Genomic DNA, 27,844 nt, shown 5'->3' on the forward strand with positions numbered 1-27,844 from the left:
ATCTACAGAACTCACTCTGACCTTTTTGAGGGGAATGTATGGGTTGCGATTGGGGACCTTAGGGCCACTGTGGCCTTCTGGAAAATGCCCCCCATCTTGGTTGCCGTCCAGGTAGGCATAGCCAAGATGGTAGTGCCCCCCCTCTCTCTACTATTTTGCGACTTCCCAAAGGTAAAGATAAAGAACTAGATGCTATTCTGGTGGACCTGAAATGGGGTAGTGGACAACAGCGATAAGCTTTGCCTAAAATGATCCTTCCAACGGGGCTTGGAATCTACCAGCTGGCGGCTCAATGGCAATGGTTCCTGCATTGGCTCTGGGAAGGAATCTGGGGAAGATAATAGATTTTGTGAGCGCTGCCTTTGGCCTTCTTCACACCCTCAGCCATAGCAACAAGGGGCTTCATTTAGTGCATCCCTCTTCATATTCAACACCAACCTTGGAATGGCACATTAAGGTGTAAGAAAATTGTGAGGCTGAAAACCTTGTAAAACAAGCATTGGTAAAGCCAATTGGATGCGGCAATGCCAGAGTTATTGGCGTTGTCAATGTCTTTAAGCCATTTTGTATAGCAACACGAATGCTGTTCCTCATTGCTGAAAGTCCTTGGAAAAGCGCTATGACGTGGCCAGTGCTGGCCTTGTCCTAGCGCATTTTTGTCTGGCAGCAGTTGTAGGACCAGCAAGACCACACGGAGCGGGTTAAGCAACACAACTCAAGCCAATATCGGTCAGTCTGTCAACATAGTTTCAAAATATAGAGAACTTTAGCGGCACATGAAGCCAAAGCACAGCTAAGTACTGGTGCCCACATTTGATAAGGGAAAACTGAAAGGTAAGGAGTTATCTAATAAGTATATACTGTATCACTATTTCACATAGCCCAAGTTTCAGTTTAAGCATATAAACTCAAGGAAAGACCAGCAACTCTGTCTTCAAAACTTCAAAAATTTTGTAGGCAACAGTTACTGTAATCTATCAAGCATTCAAGCATGTGAGAAAATCAAATCTCAAATGAGTGTGTAACACGTTCATCTACAGGACCGGGTTTCATTTTCAAGCATATGTAAATGCATGAAAATTAGGCCAGCTAGTCCGCTTTCAAAGTCTTGTTATATGGCCGTACTTGTCATCTACAAGAGCGTTTAAGTGTTTGTAACCGCGTAAGTAAAACTGATGAAAGATGCCTTACAAAGCCAGAATAAGACCAATAATACAAAACAATGTCCATGGGCTGCAAATACTCTCACTTTGAAGTCAGAGAAAGAAAAGTAAACAGGCACCCTCGGAAAACAGCACCTGACATTTGACTGCTGTATTTGAATGCACAGCAAATGTGACGAGATAAGAACAAGATTTACAGGCATCCGAAACGGAGCTTGGGGCAAGTGAAAACACAAGTGTTCGTGTTAAGTGCTCTTTAACAAAGAAAACAAGAATTTACAAACAATAGGTCTCGCGTTTGCGATAGTTTGAGCTATTGGCATTATAAATCACAATGCATTTTATTTATGTGTTTTGAAAACCTGCAAGCGGTGCGTAAACACGCACTTTGTACTTATAGTCGTCGCTCATGAGAAGCAAGGCTGGTAGTAACTGCGCCTCTTTTACTGCCAGCCTTGCTTTCGTAAGCAACAACTATAAGTACAAAATGGGTGTTCACGCACCCCTTGCAGGTTTTCAAAAAACATAAATAAAAGACATAGTAATTTACAATGCAAATAGCTCAACCTCTGTCAAATGCGAGACCTATTGCATTCCAAATGCTTGTTAATATGTGTTATCAATTGCATGACTTCTTTGTAAAAGGTAAACCATTATTGTTTTTTGTGTATAATTTTTGTGTATTTGTTTTTACCTGTAATGGACAGTGGTGTAGTTAACCGTGCATTTATTTTAAATGAAAATACCCCTTTTGAAAGATGTTGGTTTGGATGCCTAGTGCTGTCTCAAAGGATATAGGCGAACGCCACAACATTGTTTCACATTATAACTCATTCTCAGGGGAAGACCATTCAGGACGAGGTCATCTGTGGTTGCATATCACCCCGAATTCACAGTGCCCTTTTCAAACTAAGAAGGATGAGAGACAAAGCTGGTCCAGTAAGAGTGTCGGCCTAAGCTGAATGTTGCACGCAGCTGCAACAGGTGCATTGACGTGACAGGCATACTGCCTCGCTTTGTATCTGATTGCATTGTATGTTTTCACACAACCTCGACTTTCTTTTGATATGCAAATCTCCACACTTTGAAGCCCATATACGACGTAAACAACCTCTATTGTGTTGATTGTTCAGGGCGTAGGAGGAAGGGGAACGAGCAGAGTCAAGTAAAGGATATTAGTTTGATTAGATGGTATTCCCAAAATGCTACATACAGCAAGAAAAACAAAACTGTTCAGCCATACAGCAAACACAAAATCCCCGATATTAACTTTTCCATGCCAAACACTTTCCTCAGGATCGCAAAAAACCACATGCACTGGGGACAATTGGCAACAGGGTGTGGGAGTTAATATCACTAACGAAGCACGGATTGTGCTTCAGGGTGAAAAAACAAATATTGCAATTAGACACATTAGTCTCTCAAGGAGCGGTCACCATTGCTCAAGGGCAGCGTCCCGCGAGTGGTGTGTGTGGCCACCACTGTGAAACTGAAAGCACACATGGCGCTCTGGAAAAAAAAAAAGGCCGCCATTTCTAAAGCAGCATCCCGCGAGTGGTATGTGTGGCTGCCAATGCTGAAGCGCAGGCAATTACCCACGTGGACCTTCTTTTAAATAAATAAAGTAACAGTAATAAATGTTGTTTTGTTTTTGAATTAAAATGTTTGTAAAAAGTAAAGAAAACACTGAATTTTAACCCACGCATTCTTTAAAACATTAAAGAATTAAAATGTTTATGTGGGTGGGGCGAGCAAGGGGAAGAGAAAAAAAGGCTGCTGCCAATACCCCCTGCCGCTCCTCTAAGTCCACAGTGTGGCAGCCTCTGTCTACATAGTTGTGCAGGGGAATGATGCTGGGGATTGGCGGTCAAGTAAACCAAGGAAGGAAGAGGAAGAGCCGGCCAGAAGCCTGTGTTGCGGCGCCCAGTTAATGCCCCGAATAGAGGAGCTTGACCAGGGCAGAGGGGGGAGACAAGCGACTTAGGAACAGCAAGATAAGCCCTGATGATGGGCCTATGCTGCAGAGCCAAAATTATTATTATTGAAATTTGTATTGCGCAGCGAATCATCCCCGAGGTGCCCAGGTAGCAGACAACATATAAAAATACTTATTAAAACATCCAGGTCTTAAGCAATTTCTTAAACTGTGTCAAATTGGAGCAGGCTCGAATATCATCAGGCAGTCTGTTTCAATGAGCTGGGGCTATATGAGAAAAGGCACGACCGCCCATCTTGACTTTCCTGATTCTCAGAGTGCAGAGCAGATTTTTACTGCTCGATCTCAGTTGACGCCCAGGAATATATGGTTCTAGTTTCTTCATTAGATAGGCAGGACCCATCCTGTGAAGTGATTTGAACACTAGACACAGGAGATTAAAAACTGCTCTTTTCCTGAAGGGAGCCAGTGCAATTGTCGCAAAAGGAGTTTGTGTGGGTTTGTTGAGGGCTAGACGTGCTGCTGTATTTTGAACAACCTGCAGCCTTGATATTAAGTCTTCCCTAATCCCTACCAGTAGCACATTTCCATAGTCTAATCTACTGACTAGCAACGCTTGTATAAGGGCTTTTCTGGAAGAGAATCAAACAACAAGAGAGAGAGGGTCAAAAGCACACTCTTCGTCCCCCTAGAGTAATTATGATAAACAACAAAAGAGTATGAGAGAAAAAAACTACTACAAAGAGAAGGGAAAGAAAGCCTAGATTACCAAATCAATCAAAATTTGTAAAAAGAGCCCTCCCTCACCAACCTGGTTGGTGACATGCTTCATCATTGGACTCCTACCAGGGAGGTCTAATACCTCCCCCGGTGTGCTACAACGCCTGTTTACAGCGGAGCTGGTGATTGAATGTCACGTGTGTTGGTGCAATGTGATGTGCAAAGTGGGTGTAAAAAATGTCTAGGTTTCAACCAAAATCCTTTATTGTGGTAAACCCGGCATTAATTTAAAAAGGGTTGTAATAACTAAGTACCAAATTTGGTTAGTTAACCCTAGTTGTGAAAAGAATAAAATTTGGTCAACATGTTTCTGCCTTTTTTGAGATGATTCACCAGGCATTCATCAGGACCCTACTGCCCCGGTGGTATACACACGCTAAGGTGCACCCAACCGTTGGCAGCAATGTTAATGAAAGACGCACGGTTCTTGTTACCGGAGAGACTTCTGGAATTCTGAAGAAAAAAGTGTTTGCAGAAATAAACAGAAAAACATAAACAAATCTTTGCTTAATAAGATAACACGCAATTACATGTATTAGTAAATGGCAAATATCCCCCTTCACTTAACAATACCGTGAATTGGTATATGATAAAAACTGCACAAATTCTCATTTTTTAGAATTCATCCGAGCCATACAACACCATAATATTATTTGAGGTAAGATATTTGGCCTCAGGTAATGGCTACCGGTGCTACTATAATGTACAAAAAACTTTAAGACATCAATTATTTGACAGCATGCATATCGTTCGTTGCACTTCGAAAGTGTCTCAACTGTCCAACACCCTATTATTTAGGGTTGTACTCATTGGCCAAGGAACCAAAGGTAAAAGAGAAAAGAAGAACTCCAATTTTAAGGTCACGGAACTTTCAGGAGTCCCCAAACATATCATTAGGGGAAAAGGTTTTAACAGTCTCATTCATGATAGTGCGTTATTACAGAAAGGGTTCGGAAAAACTTACTAATGGCTATGATCTGCCTCACACCATGGACCCAGGGAGGGGGATGCGCACTTGTAGTCACACTCTGCAATTGAAGATAATATGTTCGTTACCATCCGGTAACCGAAGGAAATGAATGGGACACAAGTTGTGAAAATCGCAAAGGACCACTTACTTCGTCAAAGCGCAGCACCCACCGGAACACCTAACGTTCCCTCCGATTTGGATCCCGTAGGTGTCGTTATTGGTCAAGGAAATAGTTTAAATACCTGTAACATCCAATGAATGTCCGAACAAGTCGGATGTTGTTTGATTCTCAAATGCGGAAGCCCCAGGATACGTATTGCGTCATATTACGTCCTCATAGCCAATCGTAAGAAGGACAATGAGGAAATGGCTTAGAGACTAGAACGCTACACCCACTTTAAATCTAGCCTTTACTACGAGTGTGCAATTGAAGGCGGGGGGGGGGGCGGGTGGTTGTATGAATGGTATCGCATGATTATAGGGAGCAAACAGACACAAGAAATTTATAAGTGCCTTTTTTAAACAATAAAGTACATTACGTTTTGAGAGATGGAAAAAGGAATACCTCTTTTTCAAACGTTTTTTTCTTTCTCAAAACTTTATTCAGTGGCACTTGTGGACATTTGGGTAAAACAGTGACACTTATGGAAATATAGGTCAAATATCCAGGCCCTTTAAAATTATAAGGTGACCTCGCTAATGAATCAAATGTCAAACAGATGTTTCAGTGCTGCATCACGCTATTCCAGGGTATATTATCGTTTAGGCCAGATGTATGAGTGGCCAGACGATATACCCATCGTTGTTCTTTCTCAAAGAGTCTCTGGGCTATATTATTACCTCCTTGCAGGTGTTCAATAATGGTCCACAATAGATCCTCAATTGTGTGATTGAAACGGAGAAAATGTTCGGTAAGCTTGGTGGTATTACGCTTACACCTTGTATTACTCCGGTGTTCACACACTCGTTGCTTAATCTTTCTAGTGGTCATTCCTATATACCGTAACCCACATGGGCAGGTAATGAGGTAGACCACATTGTTAGTATTGCAATTCGTGTGTTGTCTTTGTGTCCAGACCTTGTCGGTCTCTAACAGCAAGGTCTTACTTGCTTTCGTTAGGTGGCAAACACAACATGTCCCGCATGGGTAGTGTCCCGTTATTTTGGGGAGACCCCAAGCATTGCAAAGTGTTTGTTCACCTTGCATAGTCATGTTCTTTGGGCGAGTATGTACTAGGGCATCTTTAATGCTTCTAGCCTTCTTAAAGGAAAACAAGGGTTTTTCCCATTGCCTATTGTTACTCACCAAAATACGCCAATTCTTGCGTATAGAGTTGGTGACTGCATTGGAGGCCGTGCTATAGGTGGTTACACACGTCAAGGGAATACTCGTGTCAGTTTTTACTGTTTCTTCTAGGAGGGCTTCCCTAGGTTGATTACGAGCTCTCTTGCAGCTTTTTGTAAGGATTCTTCTAGGAAAACCTCGTTTCCTTAGTTTCTCAGTCAAATCCTCTGATTGTTTACGGAAATCTGCAACCTCACTACAGTTGCGTCTCAAACGCAAATACTGGCCATATGGTAAATTTTCACGTAGTGTTCGGGGATGAAAACTCGAAAAGGACAGTAAATTGTTCTTTGCTGTAGGCTTATAATGGGTACGTGTCGTCAGCGACCCATTAGTTTTTGTAATCACCAAATCAAGAAAAATCATCTCTGTGTGGTGGTAAGTGTATGTGAACTTAAGGTGTCTGTCACAGGTGTTGATCCAGTTAAAGAAATCTAATAAACGACTTTCTGGACCCTGCCATATGATGAACACATCATCGATGTATCTGCGCCACAGGGACAGATGTTGTCCAAACGGGTTATTGACATTTAAAATGTATTTGCTTTCGAAATCAAAGACATATAAACCCGCTACACTAGGGGCAAAAACGCTGCCCATAGATGTACCTGTGGTTTGCAAAAACAGATTACCTTGATATTCAAAGAAGTTCTTTTTTAAAGCCAATGTGGCACATTCAATCACAAAAGATCTGGGAGTGGTATAGTCCCAATGTGCTGCATCGAGGACCTCGGTGAGGACCCTGATGGTTTCGTCCTGAGGTATACTCATATAGAGGCTCTCTATATCCATTGAGACCAAGATGGTATTTTCATTATCCACATTCAGTGTCTGTATGAGGGCCAAAAGATTTTTGGTGTCCTTCAAGTATGTAGAAGTCCCTTGAACCAACGGTTTCAAAAATTCATCACAGTACCGGGAAAGAGGTTCCAAAAGGGAGCCGATCCCAGACACTATAGGACGTCCGGGAGGCGGGGTCCTATTTTTGTGAGTTTTCTGCAAAATGTAAAAATAGGGTACAGTCCCTGCACTGGTGGTCAAAAATTGTGCCTCTTGTTTAGAAATATGTTCATTGGATTCTGCCGCATGGACCAAGTTACATATAACTTCTTTTAAATCCATGGATGGATCCTTAGTTAGAGGGGTGTAACTCACAGAATCATTCAGGAGTCGTCTACATTCCTTATCATAATCAGCGACATCCTGTATCACCACCCCACCACCTTTATCTGCAGGTTTTATTACGATTGCAGTGTTATGTTGTAGTGACTGGAGCGCTTGAAATTCTGTTGTGTTCATGTTCTTGAAGACCTCTATATCCTCCAATGCTTCCACATCCAGAAATACTGTTATGTTATGTTATGTTATGTTATGTTATGTTAGGGGCATTTGTATTGCGCACAGCTGCCCCAGCTAAGGGGCGTCTGGCGCATGACAAGGTAAAACGTAGCAACACCTAACATGAACAGGAAAAAACAACGGAACATAGCAGCTGAGGGAGCAGTTAAAATAAGAAGGTTTTTATGGCTTTACGAAAGAGAAGGAGATCCTCCATCAGGCGTATCTCCATCGGGAGAGAGTTCCACAGCAATGTTGCTTTTACCCAAAAGGACCGACCTCCCACGCGACTAAGCCTAAACCTCGGGACCACAGCAAGCGCTTGGCCCAATGATCTCAGGGGGCGGGTGGGAACATAAGAGGACAAAATGTTCGAAAGAATCCGGGGCGCTAGGCCCTTCAAGATCTTAAAGGCCACACATAACACTTTGAAATTAATTCTAGTTTTAACCGGTAGCCAGTGCAAGGAACGAAGAGTACTGGAAACAGAGCAAGACCTGGGCAGGCCAACTATAGCCCTAGCTGCTGCGTTTTGGACCCGTTGGAGTCGGCTGATTTCTGCCTGGTTCACCCCTACCAGGAGAGAGCTGGCATAGTCTAGGCGAGATATTATAGTTGCCTGAACCACCAGCTGCCTGGTAGGGGGATCAAAGAACTTCAGGACAGATCTTAATCCTCGAAGAACCCCAAAACAGCAGGCAGCAGTTTTCTTCGAATGCTCCACAAAACTGAGAGTGGGCTCCAGCCACACTCCCAGGTTTCTCAGCTCCATGACTGGAATTGGAGCTGGCCCAAGCTCCGGTGGCCACCAGCTATCCCCCCAGAGCTCCTTCCCCTTTCCGACAACCATAACCTCGGTCTTCTTAGCGTTGAGCTGGAGACAGTTTGCATTCATCCAGCTCGCCACCGCCCTTAGTCCACTCTGGAACCTGGGGGCATCGAGCTCAGCACCCCGCTGATGGTGACCGCTAGCTGAGTGTCATCAGCATAGGAGACCATAGTCATGCCCCAAAGCTTGACGACATCAGCCAGCGGCCTCACGTAAAGATTGAAAAGCGTGGGACTCAGCGAGGATCCCTGTGGCACCCCCAGGTCCAGAGGATGGAATTTGGACTGATGCGGTGGTATTGCAACGCAGAAGGAACGGTCGTCGAGGAAAGAATGGAACCACTGTAGGGCAAGTCCACCAATGCCTGTCTCCTCGAGGCGACGCAGAATGATGCGGTGTGAGACAGTATCGAAGGTGGCGCTCAGATCTAATAATACTAGCGCCGCCGTCTGTCCCGCATCTAGCACCATACGCAGATGTTCAACCATGGCGAGGAGGGCTGTCTCCGTGCTATGCCCAGCACGGAACCCATTCTGGGTATCATCCAGGATGTTGGCTCGAGTGAGATGAACCGAGAGAGCCTGGTTGACATAGGCCTCCATAACTTTTGCCGGCCAGGGGAGCAAGGAAATTGGCCGGTAATTCTCCGGTTTGGAAGGGTCCAATGAGGGCTTCTTCAAGATAGGAGAAACCACTGCCCGCTTCCACTTAGCTGGAACCCTGCCCGTCGCCAACGAGATGTTAATAAGAGAGCGCACTATGGGGCGTCCCACAAAAGATTGATCTCTAAAAAGGGCAGGTCTCAATGGATCTAGGGGTGATCCAGACTTCATCTTGTGTGACACCCTATCAAATTCCTCAGGTGAAAGTAAAGGGAGAAACTCCATAGTAGGGAGATCAGGGGTGATATCCAAGGTCCCCGATGGTGGCCCCGTAAGGGGAAAAGCCCGGTATATAGCCTGCACTTTCCCCCAAAAAAAGGATGCCAGAGCCTCGCAGTGAGAGGTAGAGGCCAGTGCCGGAGAAGAAGTTCTTTTGGCCAAAAGATCTTTGAGGGCCTTGAATATCGATTTAGATGGATTAGAGCTGTTGCGGAACTCTTCCGAGTAGAACGCCGCGCGGGCTCTACATATAGCGCGATGGTAAGCCTTAACGGAGGTCAGATATAACGCTTTCTTAGCCTTGTCATAATCCCTCCGCCATTCTCTCTCAGCCCGCCTACAAGAGCCCTTCAAAACACGAAGGGCACTATCATACCAGGGGCTAGATTCTCGAGAGCGGGATTTGCTTGCCATGATGGGGATCAATGAATCAAGCGCCCTGGTAATCCACTGACAAAACTGATCATAGCCCAATTCAACATTGTCCAGGGATCCCCACGGATCTGTGGCCAAGACCTTGTGAAAGTCCTCTAGTCTGAGTTTATTCCAATGTCTTCTAAAGACAAATTTAGCAGGAAGACTAGCAGGAGTCACCGGCAGAGGGGCCCGAATGGCCACTAAAAAGTGGTCCGTCCACCCCAAGGAGAAATACTGCACGTTCAAATGCAATTATTTCAGCTGGTACTGTGTGTGGGGGGGGATTGAAGGTAGATTTTATTCTAAGGTCGGTGTAACTTCTGTTTTCTGTGATCTCGGCTGGGTCCATATTTTCAAAGAAAGCCTTTAATTTCAATTTTCTAAAAAAAATTGCCAACTCACAATGTAGACGAAATTTGTCTAAGCGTGCCGTGGGCACGAAACCCAGTCCTTTCTCCAGTACCGAAAGTTCACTTGGTGACAAGGTGATACTAGAGAGGTTGGTTACTAAGCTCGTGTGTTGCTGATTCCCGCTTGTAGGTTCTGTGTTTTGCTCCGGGTGTTGTTCCCTACTGTCTCCTCCGCACCCCAATGGACTTGTCCTCTTCTTCTGCCCCGCCCTCTTCTGCCCCTGTCTAAAAAAGGGGGGCGATAAGTGTTAGGAGTAAAGGCTTGTGGGGTCATAAATGCAGGGTTCCAACCCATCATCGGAAAATGAGGTTGTTGGAACGGATTGTGATAATTCATACTTCCTGCCATAGGGAAGGGTGGCCAGGATTCTTGTTGATGGTAGTGTCTACTCCAGCCCCGCCCTCTTCCTCTTTGTTTTTGTCTAGTACTCCCCCCGCTGGAACCACTAGTAGTGGATACATCATCTTCTCCATTTGAAGAAGAACGTGACACAAAAAGGGGAGTTCAAAAAATGGACTCGCAGAGTCCATTTTTTTAACTCCCCTTTTTGTGTCACGTTCTTCTTCAAATGGAGAATTTGGGTTTAGCCTATTCCAATGAGGAAGTGGACGCCCTTCTGGCTGGTCCCTCCCTCTTTGCGGATGTCTCCATTTCACAGACTATCTCCCAGACGACAGAATGGGATAATTTATCTGAACAGAAACGGAACAGGATACGCACCATTTTACATGGTACTATCCTTACTGAATATTTGAGGAACAATATAGCACCGAGAGGTCTATTAGTGACCAATGCACCACGCATCTTCCTTGATGATGCCTTATTTAGAAAAGAATGGTCCCAGATAGCGTGGCGGTGTACCCGTGACTGGCTGGTTCTCATTATAAAAACAGCACTCGGACTCTCAGAGGCTATAATGGTTGAGATTCAATTAGCCGAAACTCATTTTAGGACGACTCTTACAGGCTATAAAAAGAAACTAGACGAACTTAAGAGAGAAATTAATGAATATAAGGACAATTTGACACAATCTAAGGCCCAGAAGTTCCAAAAAGACCTAAAAAGATTCTCCTTTTTGAAAGTCTACCCATATGCCGACCCCGATTATCTTCCTTCCCCCAAAGAAACATACAATTCCGATGTATCGGAAGATGATGTATCCACTACTAGTGGTTCCAGCGGGGGGAGTACTAGACAAAAACAAAGAGGAAGAGGGCGGGGCTGGAGTAGACACTACCATCAACAAGAATCCTGGCCACCCTTCCCTATGGCAGGAAGTATGAATTATCACAATCAGTTCCAACAACCTCATTTTCCGATGATGGGTTGGAACCCTGCATTTATGCCCCCACACGCCTTTACTCCTAACACTTATCGCCCCCCTTTTTTATACAGGGGCAGAAGAGGGCGGGGCAGAAGAAGAGGACAAGTCCATTGGGGTGCGGAGGAGACAGTAGGGAACAACACCCGGAGCAAAACACAGAACCTACAAGCGGGAATCAGCAACACACGAGCTTAGTAACCAACCTCTCTAGTATCACCTTGTCACCAAGTGAACTTTCGGTACTGGAGAAAGGACTGGGTTTCGTGCCCACGGCACGCTTAGACAAATTTCGTCTACATTGTGAGTTGGCAATTTTTTTTAGAAAATTGAAATTAAAGGCTTTCTTTGAAAATATGGACCCAGCCGAGATCACAGAAAACAGAAGTGACACCGACCTTAGAATAAAATCTACCTTCAATCCCCCCCCACACACAGTACCAGCTGAAATAATTGCATTTGAACGTGCAGTATTTCTGGATGTGGAAGCATTGGAGGATATAGAGGTCTTCAAGAACATGAACACAACAGAATTTCAAGCGCTCCAGTCACTACAAAATAACACTGCAATCGTAATAAAACCTGCAGATAAAGGTGGTGGGGTGGTGATACAGGATGTCGCTGATTATGATAAGGAATGTAGACGACTCCTGAATGATTCTGTGAGTTACACCCCTCTAACTAAGGATCCATCCATGGATTTAAAAGAAGTTATATGTAACTTGGTCCATGCGGCAGAATCCAATGAACATATTTCTAAACAAGAGGCACAATTTTTGACCACCAGTGCAGGGACTGTACCCTATTTTTACATTTTGCCGAAAACTCACAAAAATAGGACCCCGCCTCCCGGACGTCCTATAGTGTCTGGGATCGGCTCCCTTTTGGAACCTCTTTCCCGGTACTGTGATGAATTTTTGAAACCGTTGGTTCAAGGGACTTCTACATACTTGAAGGACACCAAAAATCTTTTGGCCCTCATACAGACACTGAATGTGGATAATGAAAATACCATCTTGGTCTCAATGGATATAGAGAGCCTCTATACGAGTATACCTCAGGACGAAACCATCAGGGTCCTCACCGAGGTCCTCGATGCAGCACAATGGGACTATACCACTCCCAGATCTTTTGTGATTGAATGTGCCACATTGGCTTTAAAAAAGAACTTTTTTGAATATCAAGGTGATCTGTTTTTGCACAGGTACATCTATGGGCAGCGTTTTTGCCCCTAGTGTAGCGGGTTTATATGTCTTTGATTTCGAAAGCAAATACATTTTAAATGTCAATAACCCGTTTGGACAACATCTGTCCCTGTGGCGCAGATACATCGATGATGTGTTCATCATATGGCAGGGTCCAGAAAGTCGTTTATTAGATTTCTTTAACTGGATCAACAACTGTGACAGACACCTTAAGTTCACATACACTTACCACCACACAAAGATAATTTTTCTTGATTTGGTGATTACAAAAACTAATGGGTCGCTGACGACACGTACCCATTATAAGCCTACAGCAAAGAACAATTTACTGTCCTTTTCGAGTTTTCATCGCCGAACACTACGTGAAAATTTACCATAAGGCCAGTATTTGCGTTTGAGGCGCAACTGTAGTGAGGTTGCAGATTTCCGTAAACAATCAGAGGATTTGACTGAGAAACTAAGGAAACGAGGTTATCCTAGAAGAATCCTTACAAAAAGCTGCAAGAGAGCTCGTAATCAACCTAGGGAAGCCCTCCTAGAAGAAACGGTAAAAACTGACACGAGTATTCCCTTGACGTGTGTAACCACCTATATAGCACGGCCTCCAATGCAGTCACCAACTCTATACGCAAGAATTGGCGTATTTTGGTGAGTAACAATAGGCAATGGGAAAACCCCTTATTTTCCTTTAAGAAGGCTAGAAGAATTAAAGATGCCCTAGTACATACTCGCCCAAAGAACATGACTATGCAAGGTGAACAAACACTTTGCAATGCTTGGGGTCTCCCCAAAATAACGGGACACTACCCATGTGGGACATGTAGTGTTTGCCACCTAACGAGAGCAAGTAAGACCTTGCTGTTAGAGACCGACAAGGTCTGGACACAAAGACAACACACAAATTGCAATACTAACAATGTGGTCTACCTCATTACCTGCCCATGTGGGTTACGGTATATAGGAATGACCACTAGAAAGATTAAGCAACGAGTGTGTGAACACCGGAGTAATATAAGGTGTAAGCGTAATACCACCAAGCTTACCGAACATTTTCTCCGTTTCAATCACACAATTGAGGATCTATTGTGGACCATTATTGAACACCTGTAAGGAGGTAATAATATAGCCCAGAGACTCTTTGAGAAAGAACAACGATGGGTATATCGTCTGGCCACTCATACATCTGGTCTAAACGATAATATACCCTGGAATAGCGTGATGCAGCACTGAAACATCTGTTTGACATTTGATTCATTAGCGTGGTCACCTTATAATTTTAAAGGGCCTGGATATTTGACCTATATTTCCATAAGTGTCACTGTTTTACCCAAATGTCCACAAGTGCCACTGAATAAAGTTTTGAGAAAGAAAACAACGTTTGAAAAAGAGGTATTCCTTTTTCCATCTCTCAAAACGTAATGTACTTTATTGTTTAAAAAAGGCACTTATAAATTTCTTGTGTCTGTTTGCTCCCTATAATCATGCAATACCATTCATACACCCACCCGCTCCCCCCCCCTCCCGCCTTCAATTGCACACTCGTAGTAAAGGCTAGATTTAAAGTGGGTGTAGCGTTCTAGTCTCTAAGCCATTTCCTCATTGTCCTTCTTACTATTGGCTATGAGGACGTAATATGACGCAATACGTATCCTGGGGCTTCCGCATTTGAGAATCAAACAACATCCGACTTGTTCGGACATTCATTGGATGTTACAGGTATTTAAACTGTTTCCTTGACCAATAACGACACCTACGGGATCCAAATCGGAGGGAACGTTAGGTGTTCCGGTGGGTGCTGCGCTTTGACGAAGTAAGTGGTCCTTTGCGATTTTCACAACTTGTGTCCCATTCATTTCCTTCGGTTACCGGATGGTAACGAACATAGTATCTTCAATTGCAGAGTGTGACTACAAGTGCGCATCCCCCTCCCTGGGTCCATGGTGTGAGGCAGATCATAGCCTTCCGAACCCTTTCTGTAATAACGCACTATCATGAATGAGACTGTTAAAACCTTTTCCCCTAATGATATGTTTGGGGACTCCTGAAAGTTCCGTGACCTTAAAATTGGAGTTCTTCTTTTCTCTTTTACCTTTGGTTCCTTGGCCAATTAGTACAACCCTAAATAATAGGGTGTTGGACAGTTGCGACACTTTCGAAGTGCAACGAACGATATGCATGCTGTCAAATAATTGATGTCTTAAAGTTTTTTGTACATTATAGTAGCACCGGTAGCCATTACCTGAGGCCAAATATCTTACCTCAAATAATATTATGGTGTTGTATGGCTCGGATGAATTCTAAAAAATGAGAATTTGTGCAGTTTTTATCATATACCAATTCACTGTATTGTTAAGTAAAGGGGGATATTTGCCATTTACTAATACATGTAATTGCGTGTTATCTTATTAAGCAAAGATTTGTTTATGTTTTTCTGTTTATTTCTGCAGACACTTTTTTCTTCAGAATTCCTGAAGTCTCTCCGGTAACAAGAACCGTGAGTCTTTCATTAACATTGCTGCCAACGGTTGGGTGCACCTTAGCGTGTGTATACCACCGGGGCAGTAGGGTCCTGATGAATGCCTGGTGAATCATCTCAAAAAAGGCAGAAACATGTTGACCAAATTTTATTCTTTTCACAACTAGGGTTAACTAACCAAATTTGGTACTTAGTTATTACAACCCTTTTTAAATTAATGCCGGGTTTACCACAATAAAGGATTTTGGTTGAAACCTAGACATTTTTTACACCCACTTTGCACATCACATTGCACCAACACACGTGACATTCAATCACCAGCTCCGCTGTAAACAGGCGTTGTAGCACACCGGGGAGGTATTAGACCTCCCTGGTGGGAGTCCAATGATGAAGCATGTCACCAACCAGGTTGGTGAGTGAGGGCTCTTTTTACAAATTTTGATTGATTTGGTAATATAGGCTTTCTTTCCCTTCTCTTTGTAGTAGTTTTTTTTTCTCTCATACTCTTTTGTTGTTTATCATAAGGGCTTTTCTGGCCGAAAGGGGAATCCATGAGAAGACTTTTATCAACATTCTCATTATACCGAAGCAGGTGCCTGAGAGGGTTTTTACATGCTCCTCCATAGACAGTCTGTCATCAATTACGATGTCTAGGTTCTTCGCCCAATTTTTAGGTGTAGGAGCTTCCTTGAGTTCTACAGGCCACCAATCAGGGGTCCATAACTCCTCTGCTTTACCGAACAGCAAAATCTCCGTTTTATTGGAGTTAAGCTGTAGGAAGTTCTTACTCATCCATGTGGCTATTTTTAGCATGCAGTTCTTAAATTTTTCTCTGGTCAGAGCATGATCCGTCTCTATGGGGACTATCGCTTGAGTGTCGTCCGCATACGAGATCGTATCAAACCCACAAGATCTGATGATTGTGGCCAGCAAAGACACATATATATTGAACAAGGTGGGGCTTAAGGTGGAACCCTGAGGGACCCCCTTGTCCACTACCAAGGTCTGTGAAACAAATGTGTCCAGTTGGATACATTGTGTTCTGTCGGTCAAGAAGCTCTGGAGCCATCTTAAAGCCTTTCCTCTGAAACCAATCTCTCATAGCTTATCCACCAGGATTGCATGAGAGATGGTGTCGAAGGCTGCCGACAGGTCCAGAAGAACTAATATCATGGGAGTTCCCTTGTCCAGTGACATCCTTATCGAGTCTGTTACTTCGGTCAGTGCCGACTCGGTACTATAACAGGCACGGAAGCCTGACTGAGAAGGATCAAGTAGGTTATTTTGTTCCAGATAGCCCGAGAGTTGTTTATTAATCAGAGTCTCCATGATTTTAGAGCAGCATGGGAGAAGGGAAATGGGTCTGTAATTTTGTAGATCAGAGGGATCCGCTGATGCTTTTTTCAGCAGTGGTTTGATTTGCGCCTTTTCCCACTTAGAAGGAAACGTGGCCGTAGCTAATGAAATATTACAGACTTCCATAAAAGAGTGAGGCAAGGCCGGTGCGAGATCAGAGATGATAAAAGGGGGGGCTATGTCTGACGGGGAGCCTGATTTAGTATGTGCTAACAAAGAGAGTACTTGCTCAGAGGTAATAGCTAAGAAAGACTCTAGGCTAGGAGAGAGAGGGTCTTCCAGAGGCAGTGCTACCAGCCTCTTCCGAACCAAAGGAGCTGTAGATTTTGTCAATCTTTTGTTTAAAATGATTGGCTAAGTCGTCACATAGTCCTTACGTAGGCCGAAGGGAGGAATTGTTAGCTCTGGGATTGGTAAACTCCTTAAGGATCCTGAAGAGCTCTTTAGAGGAGCTCTTTGCTTCAGAGATTCACGTACTTACATGTGCTCTTCTGGCTACATTGCAACTATGTGCTGATCTATAGGCCAATTCATCCCCCTCCAGTTTTGTTTTCCTCCAATGCTCTCCCTGATTCTACAACTAGCTTTTTCTTTCTTAAGGTTCTATGAATACCAAGGGGCTGGGGCAGCCCTTTCCCGGATTTAACCATCCTGCATGGGGCGATGGTGTAGTGGGCCTTAGCTATAGAGGTCTCCACTATTTCCAATGCTATGTCGCTATCCGTACAGTTGTTAAATAACGGAGTAGTATACGCCGAGCTAAAGCTGTTAATGTCACTTTCCTCCAGGATCTACGGGAACTTCTACGGCATTGTGGCTGGCTTGCTGGTTTCGGAATAGCTGGCGAGAATCTTAAGGCCAGATGGTCAGTCCAGCTTAATGCGAAGGGGAGGTCTACTATTAGATCCTGGATGTTCATGAAAATATTATCCAGCGTATGTCCCGCTATATGTGTTGGGCTTAGTACTCTAGGGAAGAGGCCCAAGGACTCCATTGCCGCTGTTAAACATATGGAGTCTGGGTCGGCGGTGGTATCTAGATAATGATTAAAATCCCCAACGAGTAGGAAATTATCTGCTTGCAAGGTATAGGGGGCAAGACTTTCCAATAATGAGGTACAGAAAGATTTCTTACTTTCCCCAGGGGGGTGGTAGACTACTGCTCCCAACTTCTTATGCCATAGGCAATCTCCAGACTGAATACCCTTAGCTCCATGCTAGGACTAGAAACAGTGTCCAAGATCTTAATATGCTGAGATAGACGCATAGCTGTAGCCAGACCTCCTCCCCTCCTGCCTATTCTGTCTAATCTTGCTACTATGTATTCTGCAGGGAAAGCAATTCCCAGTGCTGGTGAAGATTGATTATGCAACCAGGTCTCTGTAAAAATGCAGATATCTGGTTTCAGTTCATCCAGCATGTCCCAAATTTCTGCTGCATGTTTAGGGATAGATCTGGCATTGAGGTACAGGCCTTGAAAGGTGGCTACTTGCCCTCCCTTATTCTGCTTTCCCTCCCTAGGCGTCTGCTTGTTTAGTGCTCGATGGCCTGTGGAGTGGAGATATTGAGGGCCTGATACTTGATGTGGGCGATCAGTGGACCAGTCACACTGTGGGCATTTACCAAAGCCATTTTCTGCGCTAACGGCCTTATCCCTTAATATCACTAACACCACTTTTGAATAAGTTAATCGAGGCATTGGGAAGACCTGAGTAAAACCGGCAGAGTTTCCTGTCAGCTGGCAGCATCCAGGCGCCGACGGGCTTGCCTTAGGCGCGCCCGCTGCATGCATCCGCTGCGTGTCCGCAAATGCTGTGAATTTATGCCCCAGGAAGCAGAGAACCACTAGAGCGCTAACCGCTCAAAATGACGAACCAAGGGGGGCCCTCTACGTCTTATCAGGCTACCTCTTTCCACTCAATTGGTCAGATGCCAGGACCGCGGTGGCCCGGAGAGTTGCCTTAATACAGCCTAGTGTCGCCAAATATTATTTCACACAGCCCCACTCAATCGTAAGTAATGTGACAAAGATTAAAATGAAATAGTCATTTAAAATGCAAGACAATAAAAAGAAGCTTTAAGCATTTTCATTCGTGCCTGCTACTCCGCTGCGTGTCCGCAAACGCGGTGAATTTATGTCCCAGGAAGCAGAGAAACACTAGAGCGCTAACCGCTCAAAATGGCGACCAAATGGCGGCCCTCTACGTTCTATCAGGCTACTCTCTCCACTCAATCCGTCAGATGCCAGGACCGCGGTGGACCGGAGAGTTGCCTTAATAGAGCCTACTGTCTCGAAATAGTATTGCACACAACCCCTCTCAATCGTAAGTAGTTTGACAAAGATTAAAACAAAATAGTCATTTAAAATGCAAGACGATAAAAAGAAGCTTTAAGCATTTTCATTCGTGCCTGCTACTCCGCTGCGTGCCCGCAAACGCGGTGAATTTATGCCCCAGAAAGCAGAGAAACACTAGAGCGCTAACCGCTCAAAATGGCGACCAAAGGGCGGCCCTCTACGTTCTATCAGGCTACTCTCTCCACTCAATCCGTCAGATGCCAGGACCGCGGTGGACCGGAGAGTTGCCTTAATAGAGCCTAGTGTCTCGAAATAGTATTGCACACAACCCCTCTCAATCGTAAGTAGTTTGACAAAGATTAAAACAAAATAGTCATTTAAAATGCAAGACGATAAAAAGAAGCTTTAAGCATTTTCATTCGTGCCTGCTACTCCGCTGCGCGTCCGTGAACGCGGTGAATTTATTCCCCAGGAAGCAGAGAAACACTAGAGCGCTAACCGCTCAAAATGGCGACCAAAGGGCGGCCCTCTACGTTCTATCTGGCTACCTCTCTCCACTCAATCGGTCAGATGCCAGGACCGCGGTAGACCGGAAAGTTGCCTTGATACAGCCTAGTGTCTCCAAATATTATTGCACACAGCCCCTCTCAATCGTAAGTAATGTGACAAAGATTAAAACGAAATAGTCATTTAAAATGCAAGATGATAAAAAGAAGCTTTAAGCATTTTCATTTGTGTATTTAGCACTGGCGGCTCGCAAACAGTGTCCTGTAGTGAACAAACGCCACATCAAACAATGATTGCATGCACTCATTCTTTTACAATTGCTCAAGGACAGGAGCCCTGTAGGAGAGTAGGATCTGCATCTTATAGTTACCCCCACGTTTTGCTTATGTTTCACTGTTTTCGACTTAGTCTGGCTGGGATCCTGCTATCCAGGACCCCAGCCTAGCTGCTTTCTCCTCTAAATTGATTGCAGGTACTTAAGGTACACTCCAGATTGGATTCTGGGGTACCCTTATATGTCCCTAGAATATGGTATACTATATACCCAGGGCATAGGTACCCCAGAGGCCTCTCCAGGGCTCCAGCATGTATTATGCCACCCTGGGAGACCATTCAAAATTACACAACAGGTCTGCTGCAGCAGCCTGTGTAAGGTGGGGCATGCACCCCTTACTTAGATATAAGTTCACTATATCTACTCCATATCACTGCACATATAAACCTATCAGTCACCCCTATAGCAGGTCTTTTCAATCCTGAAGGCAGGGTTCTGGGTTTTATGTGAAAGGGTGCACCTGCATGAGCAGAGCCCCTCTGCAGCCTTCGGAACCTCTATTCCGGGTATGTTTGTGATGCAGCCAACCATATACTCTTAAGTGCATTATAACCTCGCGGTAAATGCTAACTTTAAAACGGCTGCATGGAAACATGTTGTGTTTGGTGTCAAACACCTTGGAATCATACCTCCACACAAGCAACTGGTGTGGGAGGTATGATTCCACCCTCCTAGAGGGAGAAATATGACAACACCGGTACACCCGGTATAAGCTTAACAGAACCTGGCATCACAAAATGGATGCTGCCAGCCACAGACACAAGTCTGCCCTCCTGCTGTTGGACGACACTGCGGCAGGGGAAGGCTGGACAATAGGTTTCCTGTCACAGTGAGGTGTGACCACCTCCCAGACAGGCTTAAGTGTATTGGGGCTGGATGGGTGCACTCTTAGAGTGCTTTGATGTCTGCACTGGGGGCACATTTGGTGTCCCTGTGCATAGTCTAGCTCAAACCGGTTGCAGGAGCCATTTGCTCCTGCTCTGGCACGATACTGGACAAAGGACTTTGGTGTAGCCACCCCTCTGTCCTTGTCATGCCCCGTGATCCGGATCGACAGACGATCCAGTATATAAGGATCCTAGGCGCGTACGAACGCGCTTAGCGTTCTAGCTTGGAGCCCTGTTTTCCGTCTTTGTTCCGTGTGCCTGACTTCTGGCGGGAACTTCCTGTTTCCGGAGTCGCGTTACGAGTGTTTGGAGCCTTTGCGGGTTCAGCCAGTGTGTTCCGTGTCTTTGTGAAGACGCCTGATTGTTTGTAGTAGCGAGCCCTTCAACTCTCTGGCGACTCGCTTCTGCTTTGGTTGCATTTGATTCCCGCCACGTGTGGCGGCATTGCGTGTGAGTGCAAGTTATATCCCTTCCCCTGTGCTGCTGCTTCGTGGTGGCACTCACTCCTGGGTGGCGGTATTTTGTATGTATGCTTCATTATTTGTTTCCAATTGCCTTGTCCTCCCCGCTCCCCGTTCCTTTCATTCCCATATTCCTCCAGTCCCCTCTCAGTAGTTAAGGGTTTCGGAGTTCACCTTGCGAACTCGTTAAATCACCCGATACCCTGATATTGCGGTTTCCTTCTCTGCTGGATTATCGCGCCCCATCAGCGCCTGGCCCCCAGCTGGGGCCACATACCATTCAATCCCACACCGTCCCAGTTCAACACTATTCCTACTCCTCGACAGTGGTGCTGGTCTCCCCTGAGACAGAAGACTTTAGTAGCCCGTAGGGGACGCTAGCGTGGACCACGTTACAGGGGCCGGTGTACGTCTGAAGCATGGTAACAGCGCTGTGCGCTACACTTTTCTTTTGTACTTATGGACACATTACAGGGTGGGTGGATGTAATTGTTATCGTTTTGTCTTTTCCCACTAGGTCTTAACCTCCACCTGAATAGTTTATCGTTGTTACCTACCATTTGGAAATACATGGAAGTGGATGTATAGTACCGTTAGTGAGTAATAGACCGATAAGAAATTGTACAGAGAATTTGATGTTACAGGAATATTCCCTGAATTGTTTACTTTATGTGGTGTAGGAATTCTTGGCCTGCTTGTTCCACGCCTGCCCTTTCCTGAGTCCCTTCCTTTCCCAGTGGAGGTGACACCCATCTTACATGAAGGCAAGACCCCAGTGGTAGGTGGGTTTAGTAATGTCTATGGTTTTGAAGTGAATGAGGTGATGCTTACAAGTGATTAGGCCTTTCTATTGCAGCGCCCAGAGAAGAGCCACATCCTTGGTTCCACCACAGCCAAACCCCTGAAGTCACACCCTCCTTCCCTTGTTTTGTTACCCTGTTTTCCCCTGGCGTGTCATCCGGTTCTCTAGTGTTTGATAGAGACGGAAGGCCGTAGGGGAGGACGGAGACTTACTCTTCAGATTCCTGACGCTCCTGCAGAAGATTCTGAGAACCATTACAGTCCTGACCCTCCCATAGGTGGGTCCCCAGAGTTTGTCCCACCCCTTCCTTGGGTATAAAGTAGGAACCCCTAACTACAAGTCTTTAGATTTACCTGGACGAAACTCTGCTACAGAAACCAAGTACTTCGACTATCTACACTACGCTGGATGACTGAAGAATCTCCCTTGGAATAAAGGAGTTACTCCCCTGCAAGGCAGGCCCCTGAAACGCATATGACCGGTTTGCATCTACGCAGCTCCTGAAGGACTCTGTAGATTTATGCAACACAGGAGGTGGGGTCCCGTGGTCTCTGAGGTTGACCTGTGCTCTCAGCAATTCTGAGACCCGCATACCTCGTGGGGACCGTGCATCCCGAACCCCTGGGCACCGTGTACGTTTGCAGCAGCATATGCTTTTTGGCGATCCCTGAAGCTGTGCTTTGTAGTGCAGACCCCGAGCAGTATTTCCACTGAAGATTTCCGGCCTACACTCCACGAGTGTTCCGTGGGCTGGTACTTTGTGATTCAGCTCGAGGTCCCTTCGCGATCCCTGGCCCGTTGACTTGTGGGTCCCTGAGAAGGGAACTTTAACTTTCAGTGGGCTTTCCTGGTTTCTCCAGATGTGCTCTGACTCTCCATCGCTTGGGGAGTCCCCAGGACCTTGCTGGTCCCCAACGAAGCATCTTTTCTCTGACCACGTGGGTTGCAGTTGCCAAGGCTTGTTGGTGTTCAATCCGGACACTGACCCCCCCCAGCACTCGTCATCCTTCGTGGGACAGCTCACCTGTGGACTTTGGTCATCGTCGATGTCTCCTGGTCCCCGTGGCTGCAGAGTCAAGCTTCACCTCTTCTCACCTGAAACACCCGACATCGGTGGGCATTCATCTATCATGCCCCTGGTCACTGTGAAGTGACCCAGACTCTGTCCCCTCTTCTTTCAGGTTCTTCTCAGCTCCAATCCAGGCTTGGATCACACCGGACACTTCTCATCTTCCCAGCAGCAGCACTTCTTCGCATCACGCCATTGAAATCAACGAGCGTTTCCGACACCACTTGAAACCTATACACCCGGCTCTCCTGGGATAGGTAACACGGGTACCTCTGTACTCTCAAGGGTGCTGGCCTTAGAACCTTCTATGTTCCAAAGGATTTGCTTGAAGTCCTCTCCTAAGTGTCCTTAATCTTTAAAATTCCAACCATGACTTCCCCATATAGTTGTGCGGAGCTCGCGGCTATGTTCTCACACTGCACACGTCCTCCGTGGGTCCCCTGTGTCACTACCTTGGATGGTTACGTGGGGTCCAAGCAATTCTACGTGCTCTAGGCACTGTGTCTAGTCAAGTTGTGGTTGTTATACCACTTTCTTAGTGTATGGTTTGGTCTCCCCCTGGAGCCCACTGTGAATTGTGGTATTTACTGTCGTTCTAGTGCTTTAATATTGTGTATCTTGTTTCCTAATCTCATAAAGAAGTTAGTAGAGAGTATTTAGTAATAAATACGTTTATTTTATATATAGCTTGTGTGGTTCTCCTTTCATTTGGTCATTCAGGAGGTTATAATCTGGTAAACCAACTGCTTTACATTCCTTCGAGACTTAGCCTGAAGGCTGCTCTTCATAGCTACCACTAGGATAGCTTTTAATAAAGGTTGTCTTTAACCTAATCATCAATAAGGGTCGTTGGACTAGTGCAAGGTGCCCACTATAACTATTGACAGCATATACCAGGCCAACTTCTCACAGGCCCGTCCCGCAAGCGTGCATGACCGCCATTGCTAAAGCTGGCATCTCCTGAGTGCTGATTACATTAATTAAGCAGAGAGTTCTCCCAATAAAAGCTATAGAGTAAGGACACATGAAAGAGGGGCTGTCCTTATGGGAGGTAACAACAGGAGACCAGGAGGTACTAAGGAGGGACTACTAAGCCTATTGACAAATCAAAAGCCATCATTTACAAAGGACTGGAAGAGGAGCCAATTGTAAAGGTGGGCGGAACATGGGTGGGGCTTTATTTCCATATCCTGAATACTGCATGCCTTGAAGAGACAGCGCAAGCGCTGCCTAGGTGAGACCTCAAAGGTGACGGACCAGTGGGCACTCCCACCAAATATGCAATCCAGTACCTCTGATTCTGCAACCCCTCCAGCAACTGGAATTAACATTTAGAAACATTTGATGCAAGCAGGAGGGAGTATATTGCCAGCCGTATCAAATTTTGTACTGACTACCCCCCTACCTTAAACTGACTTTGAAGGTGAATGAATGTCCCTACTCATCCATTACCACTGCTTTGGTGATATCTATACACTTAAAACCTGTTCCCACTCCTTATTATGCAGCCAGTCTGTGGCGTCTCGCAGGCAGGAAAACCTGGTATAAATTAGATATAGTTCTCCTAGAGCCCACCCGCTTGGGAAACAGAGATTCGAGTGTTGTCTTTTTGCGAGTGGTACCTTGCTGGATTGCAAGATTCATGACTCAATGCCGAAACGGTGTGTTTTGCTGTCTTTCATTCTCGGTGAGGCTGAAATCGGTCTTACATTGTAGGAATATCTTAGGTTTGGAGGCCCCAAAAATATCTCTGAGAATCCTGTACACCCTCTTCATTCCTGAAATGCATTGCCCTCTGCAGCATGGGTAAAGTCTTTACTATAATGAATAGGAGTGTATGTTGAGGGTAGGTCACCAGACACAAGGTTTCTATAAAGGTGTGTCAGACCCTGAGGATTGTGGCAACTGAGTTACTGAGATATGCATTAAGTGGCCTAAACGTAAAGTATATTCATTTTAATGATGTTGATCCTGCCCATCCATGATTTAATCAGGTGGCTTTAGGACTTTAAGTATAGGCAAATAGAGAACAACAGCAATTTAGAGTGGAACTACTCATTTGGAATCCTGGTAATCCGCAAGCTCAGGTGGCTGATATATTTCGTAGCCCGGAGGACGTGAAAATCCCTATGCAGAGGGGCTACTTCTTCTCCCGGCATAGTTCGCTTCAGGACTTCAGATTTATCATAATTGATCTTATACCCAGAAACTGACTCAAAGACCAGCAAAAGGGCTAATACTGTAGAATGGGACAATTGCCAGAGCCCCAAGGTCAGAAGCATGTCAACAGCATAAAGGGGGAATTTATATTGCCTGGCACTGAATTTAATTCCTACCACCTCTTAGAATTGCCGTACACTACAGGCCATTGGCTCTAGAAAAAAGACAAATAAAAGTAGCGATAGAGGTCACCCCTATCTAGGGCCTTTTGTAGCCTCAAGTCCTGTGATTGCCAACCATTGAATGTGACCTTAGCTTTGAGCTGGCACAGTTGAAAATGTTCATATTTAGAAAGCGCAGGCCAATGCCCTTTCGCTGCAGGACGAGGAGATAAAGAGACCAACCCAGCGGGTTGAAGGCTTTTTTCTGTCACAGCAGAATCACTGGGATTTTCATACGCGTATCGTCTTCAACCTGGTGTATGGTTGCCCTTATATGGTCATGTGTCTTTCACTGTTAGATTGACATCTGTTGGTCCTTTACAAAGCTGCACAAAACCCTCCACACCCATTCACAAGGTGCTGCTGTTTTGGGTCTATTTAAGGGACAAAGGATCTAATAGTGTCACGTTGCAAATATGGAGATTTTTTCTCCCTTGCAGACTCCTGGCTATGGATTTTCATCTGGTTGCAAGGGTTTGCAGAGGAAGCCTGCACCTTGATTATTGATGTTGTAAAATGTCTGCTAAACCTTGTTAGGAGACCGAATGCACTGTGCCTGATGTCTTTGTCTGTTACAACTCAAATAATTGTCCATGCAGCTGGTAAGTGTATGTAAAGCGACCTGGTCAGTAATATATCTTCTCATTAGTTCCTATGTTGCTCACTTTTTTAACATCATTTTGAAGTTCTTTCTGGAAAATATCTGGAAAATAAGGTGTTTTGAACATAAAATGTGTTTTTTGTTTTGCTGGAAATTTAAGTCAAACTTAAAGCATAATTTTTCACACTCTTTTCATGTGAATCATTGGGTACTAGTAGGCCCTGATTTCAACGACTTGACTTTATATCTCATGTGGAATGTTATCTTTCCTTTTTCAAGACACCTAATGACGACACAGATGTAGCCCTGCGCAGTCCGTCCGCAATGGTCCCCTTGGGTCTAAACAGCCTGGTAGTCTCATGCGCCTCTGCTGTTGGTGTAAGGGTTGCAGCGACGTATGAAGCTGGAGCCATGTCTCTCAAGAAAGTGATGAGTTATTATGCACCGTGTGAAATGGGCTCTCAGACAGGCAGTGCTCCAGGTCCTGAAAGCCTTAAAGACATTCGAGAGGAGCAAGTGAAGCTTGAATCCATGCAAGGAAAGAAAAGCTCGAGCCTGGTGGATATCCGAGAGGAGGAGTCTGGTGGAGGCAGTCGTAGGCTTTCGCTGCCAGGCCTGTTATCCCAGGGTAAGACAAATATTCATTTTGCATTCCTCATTATAGATTAGCTTTCATTTATCATAATTGAGAGATATTTGTTCACAGCAAATTTGGATTAGTGGTGGCACATTCTGAAGTGCACTTCTGCACACTTTTAACATACGTGCAGATGTGGTAGAAATAGAGTGTGGTGCACTGTTGGGTGTTGTAGTCTTTATTAATTTGAAAGCAATTTGTGCTGGTTATGATAAACTGTTCTTAGTGACTTTGACATATGCTAAATGTATGTGCGTGTTCAGAACGAAACTGTGAACCCTAGTAGATAACTCGTTTACATTGTTGGTGTTATATCAGGTGGCAGAATGCTGAGTAAGGTCGAAGGGCTACCCCTACGAGCTTGGATAGAACTTTCATCACTCAGCGTTCTGCCGCCTGATATAACGTTGAGTTAAAAACGGTGACCTTGGTATGCCAAGCCTTTTTCATTTTTTCATCATGGTATACTTCTCTTTTAAAAAAATTTAAAAAACTTTAGCTTGAGACATTAACATATTACATAATAATATTGTTTTTGTGTCAGTACCTGAGCAGAGCCAACGAACAGTACATATAAAATTAATGGAAAGATCTCTGTAGTTGAAACATTGGATATATTGAGTGTCTGTTACCAAATGCAATACCAATTAACGTTCTTTTATTATTGGGAAAATTAACTAGACTTGTTAGCTCTTGTGGCTAGGTTCATGCGCTGTTTATAATAAATGTTGTTCCGTGCTTTCAGAAGTCATAGGTTGATGAATGCTTTTTTAAGTCCACACTTGAAACAATTGATCCACAAATGGTTCTGATGTTTGCAATGGAATTGGTACCAATACTTCAGATGAAAACTTCTAATCGCTGATTCCTCATCTTGTGAATGACCCCAGGTGCCAGACTGGATCCGGATATTTTTTCCAACATTGCTCCTGGGCGCCAGCAAGTGGGGTCGGATGGCTCTGCATCGACTCCATCTCATACCGGAGGTGATGCCAGAGCCGCATATAAGCACCACCCCTGCGTGCTGACGTCAGTTCCTTTCGTTCCGCACCTTCATTCATGGATCAAGAGCTAGCTCCTTCTTTCCTAGTCAGTTGACAAGTTCTTTTGTTTTCCTTCAAAATTTCTCCAATGTGCAAAGAAAATATCACTTCCTTAAAACACAGGCTTTAAACCATGTAGGGTTTATCGCAAACAAATGTCTGTGACAAAACGACTCATCCCTGGGCCCTCAAGTCACCCTTACCTCCCTTTACCTTTACCCACCCTTTATCCTTCAAGTCACACTTGCCTCCCTATACCTCTACCCACCCTTGATCCTTCAAGTCACCCTTACCTCCCTTTACCTATGCCCACCCCTGAACCCTCAACTCCCCATTACCTCTCTTTACCTCTACCCCACCTCTAAACCTTTGAGTCACCTCCACCTCACTTTACCTTTA

At 44.9% G+C, this 27,844-nt stretch overlaps 1 protein-coding gene across 2 annotated transcripts in view; it reads left to right on the plus strand.

Moving 5' to 3' along the window:
- ALS2 (alsin Rho guanine nucleotide exchange factor ALS2) overlaps window positions 1–27,844 on the plus strand; it is a 1,262,853-nt gene that overhangs the window by 268,207 nt on the left and 966,802 nt on the right. For both annotated transcript variants that reach the window (XM_085648975.1, XM_085648976.1), the window contains exon 5: window positions 26,045–26,393. In XM_085648975.1, coding sequence (XP_085505101.1) covers window positions 26,045–26,393 — 349 coding nt within the window. The remainder of the gene's footprint in view (window positions 1–26,044; window positions 26,394–27,844) is intronic.

The sequence above is a fragment of the Triturus cristatus genome, chromosome 3_2, assembly GCF_964204655.1.
Source record: "Triturus cristatus chromosome 3_2, aTriCri1.1, whole genome shotgun sequence".
Taxonomy (NCBI): domain Eukaryota; kingdom Metazoa; phylum Chordata; class Amphibia; order Caudata; family Salamandridae; genus Triturus; species Triturus cristatus.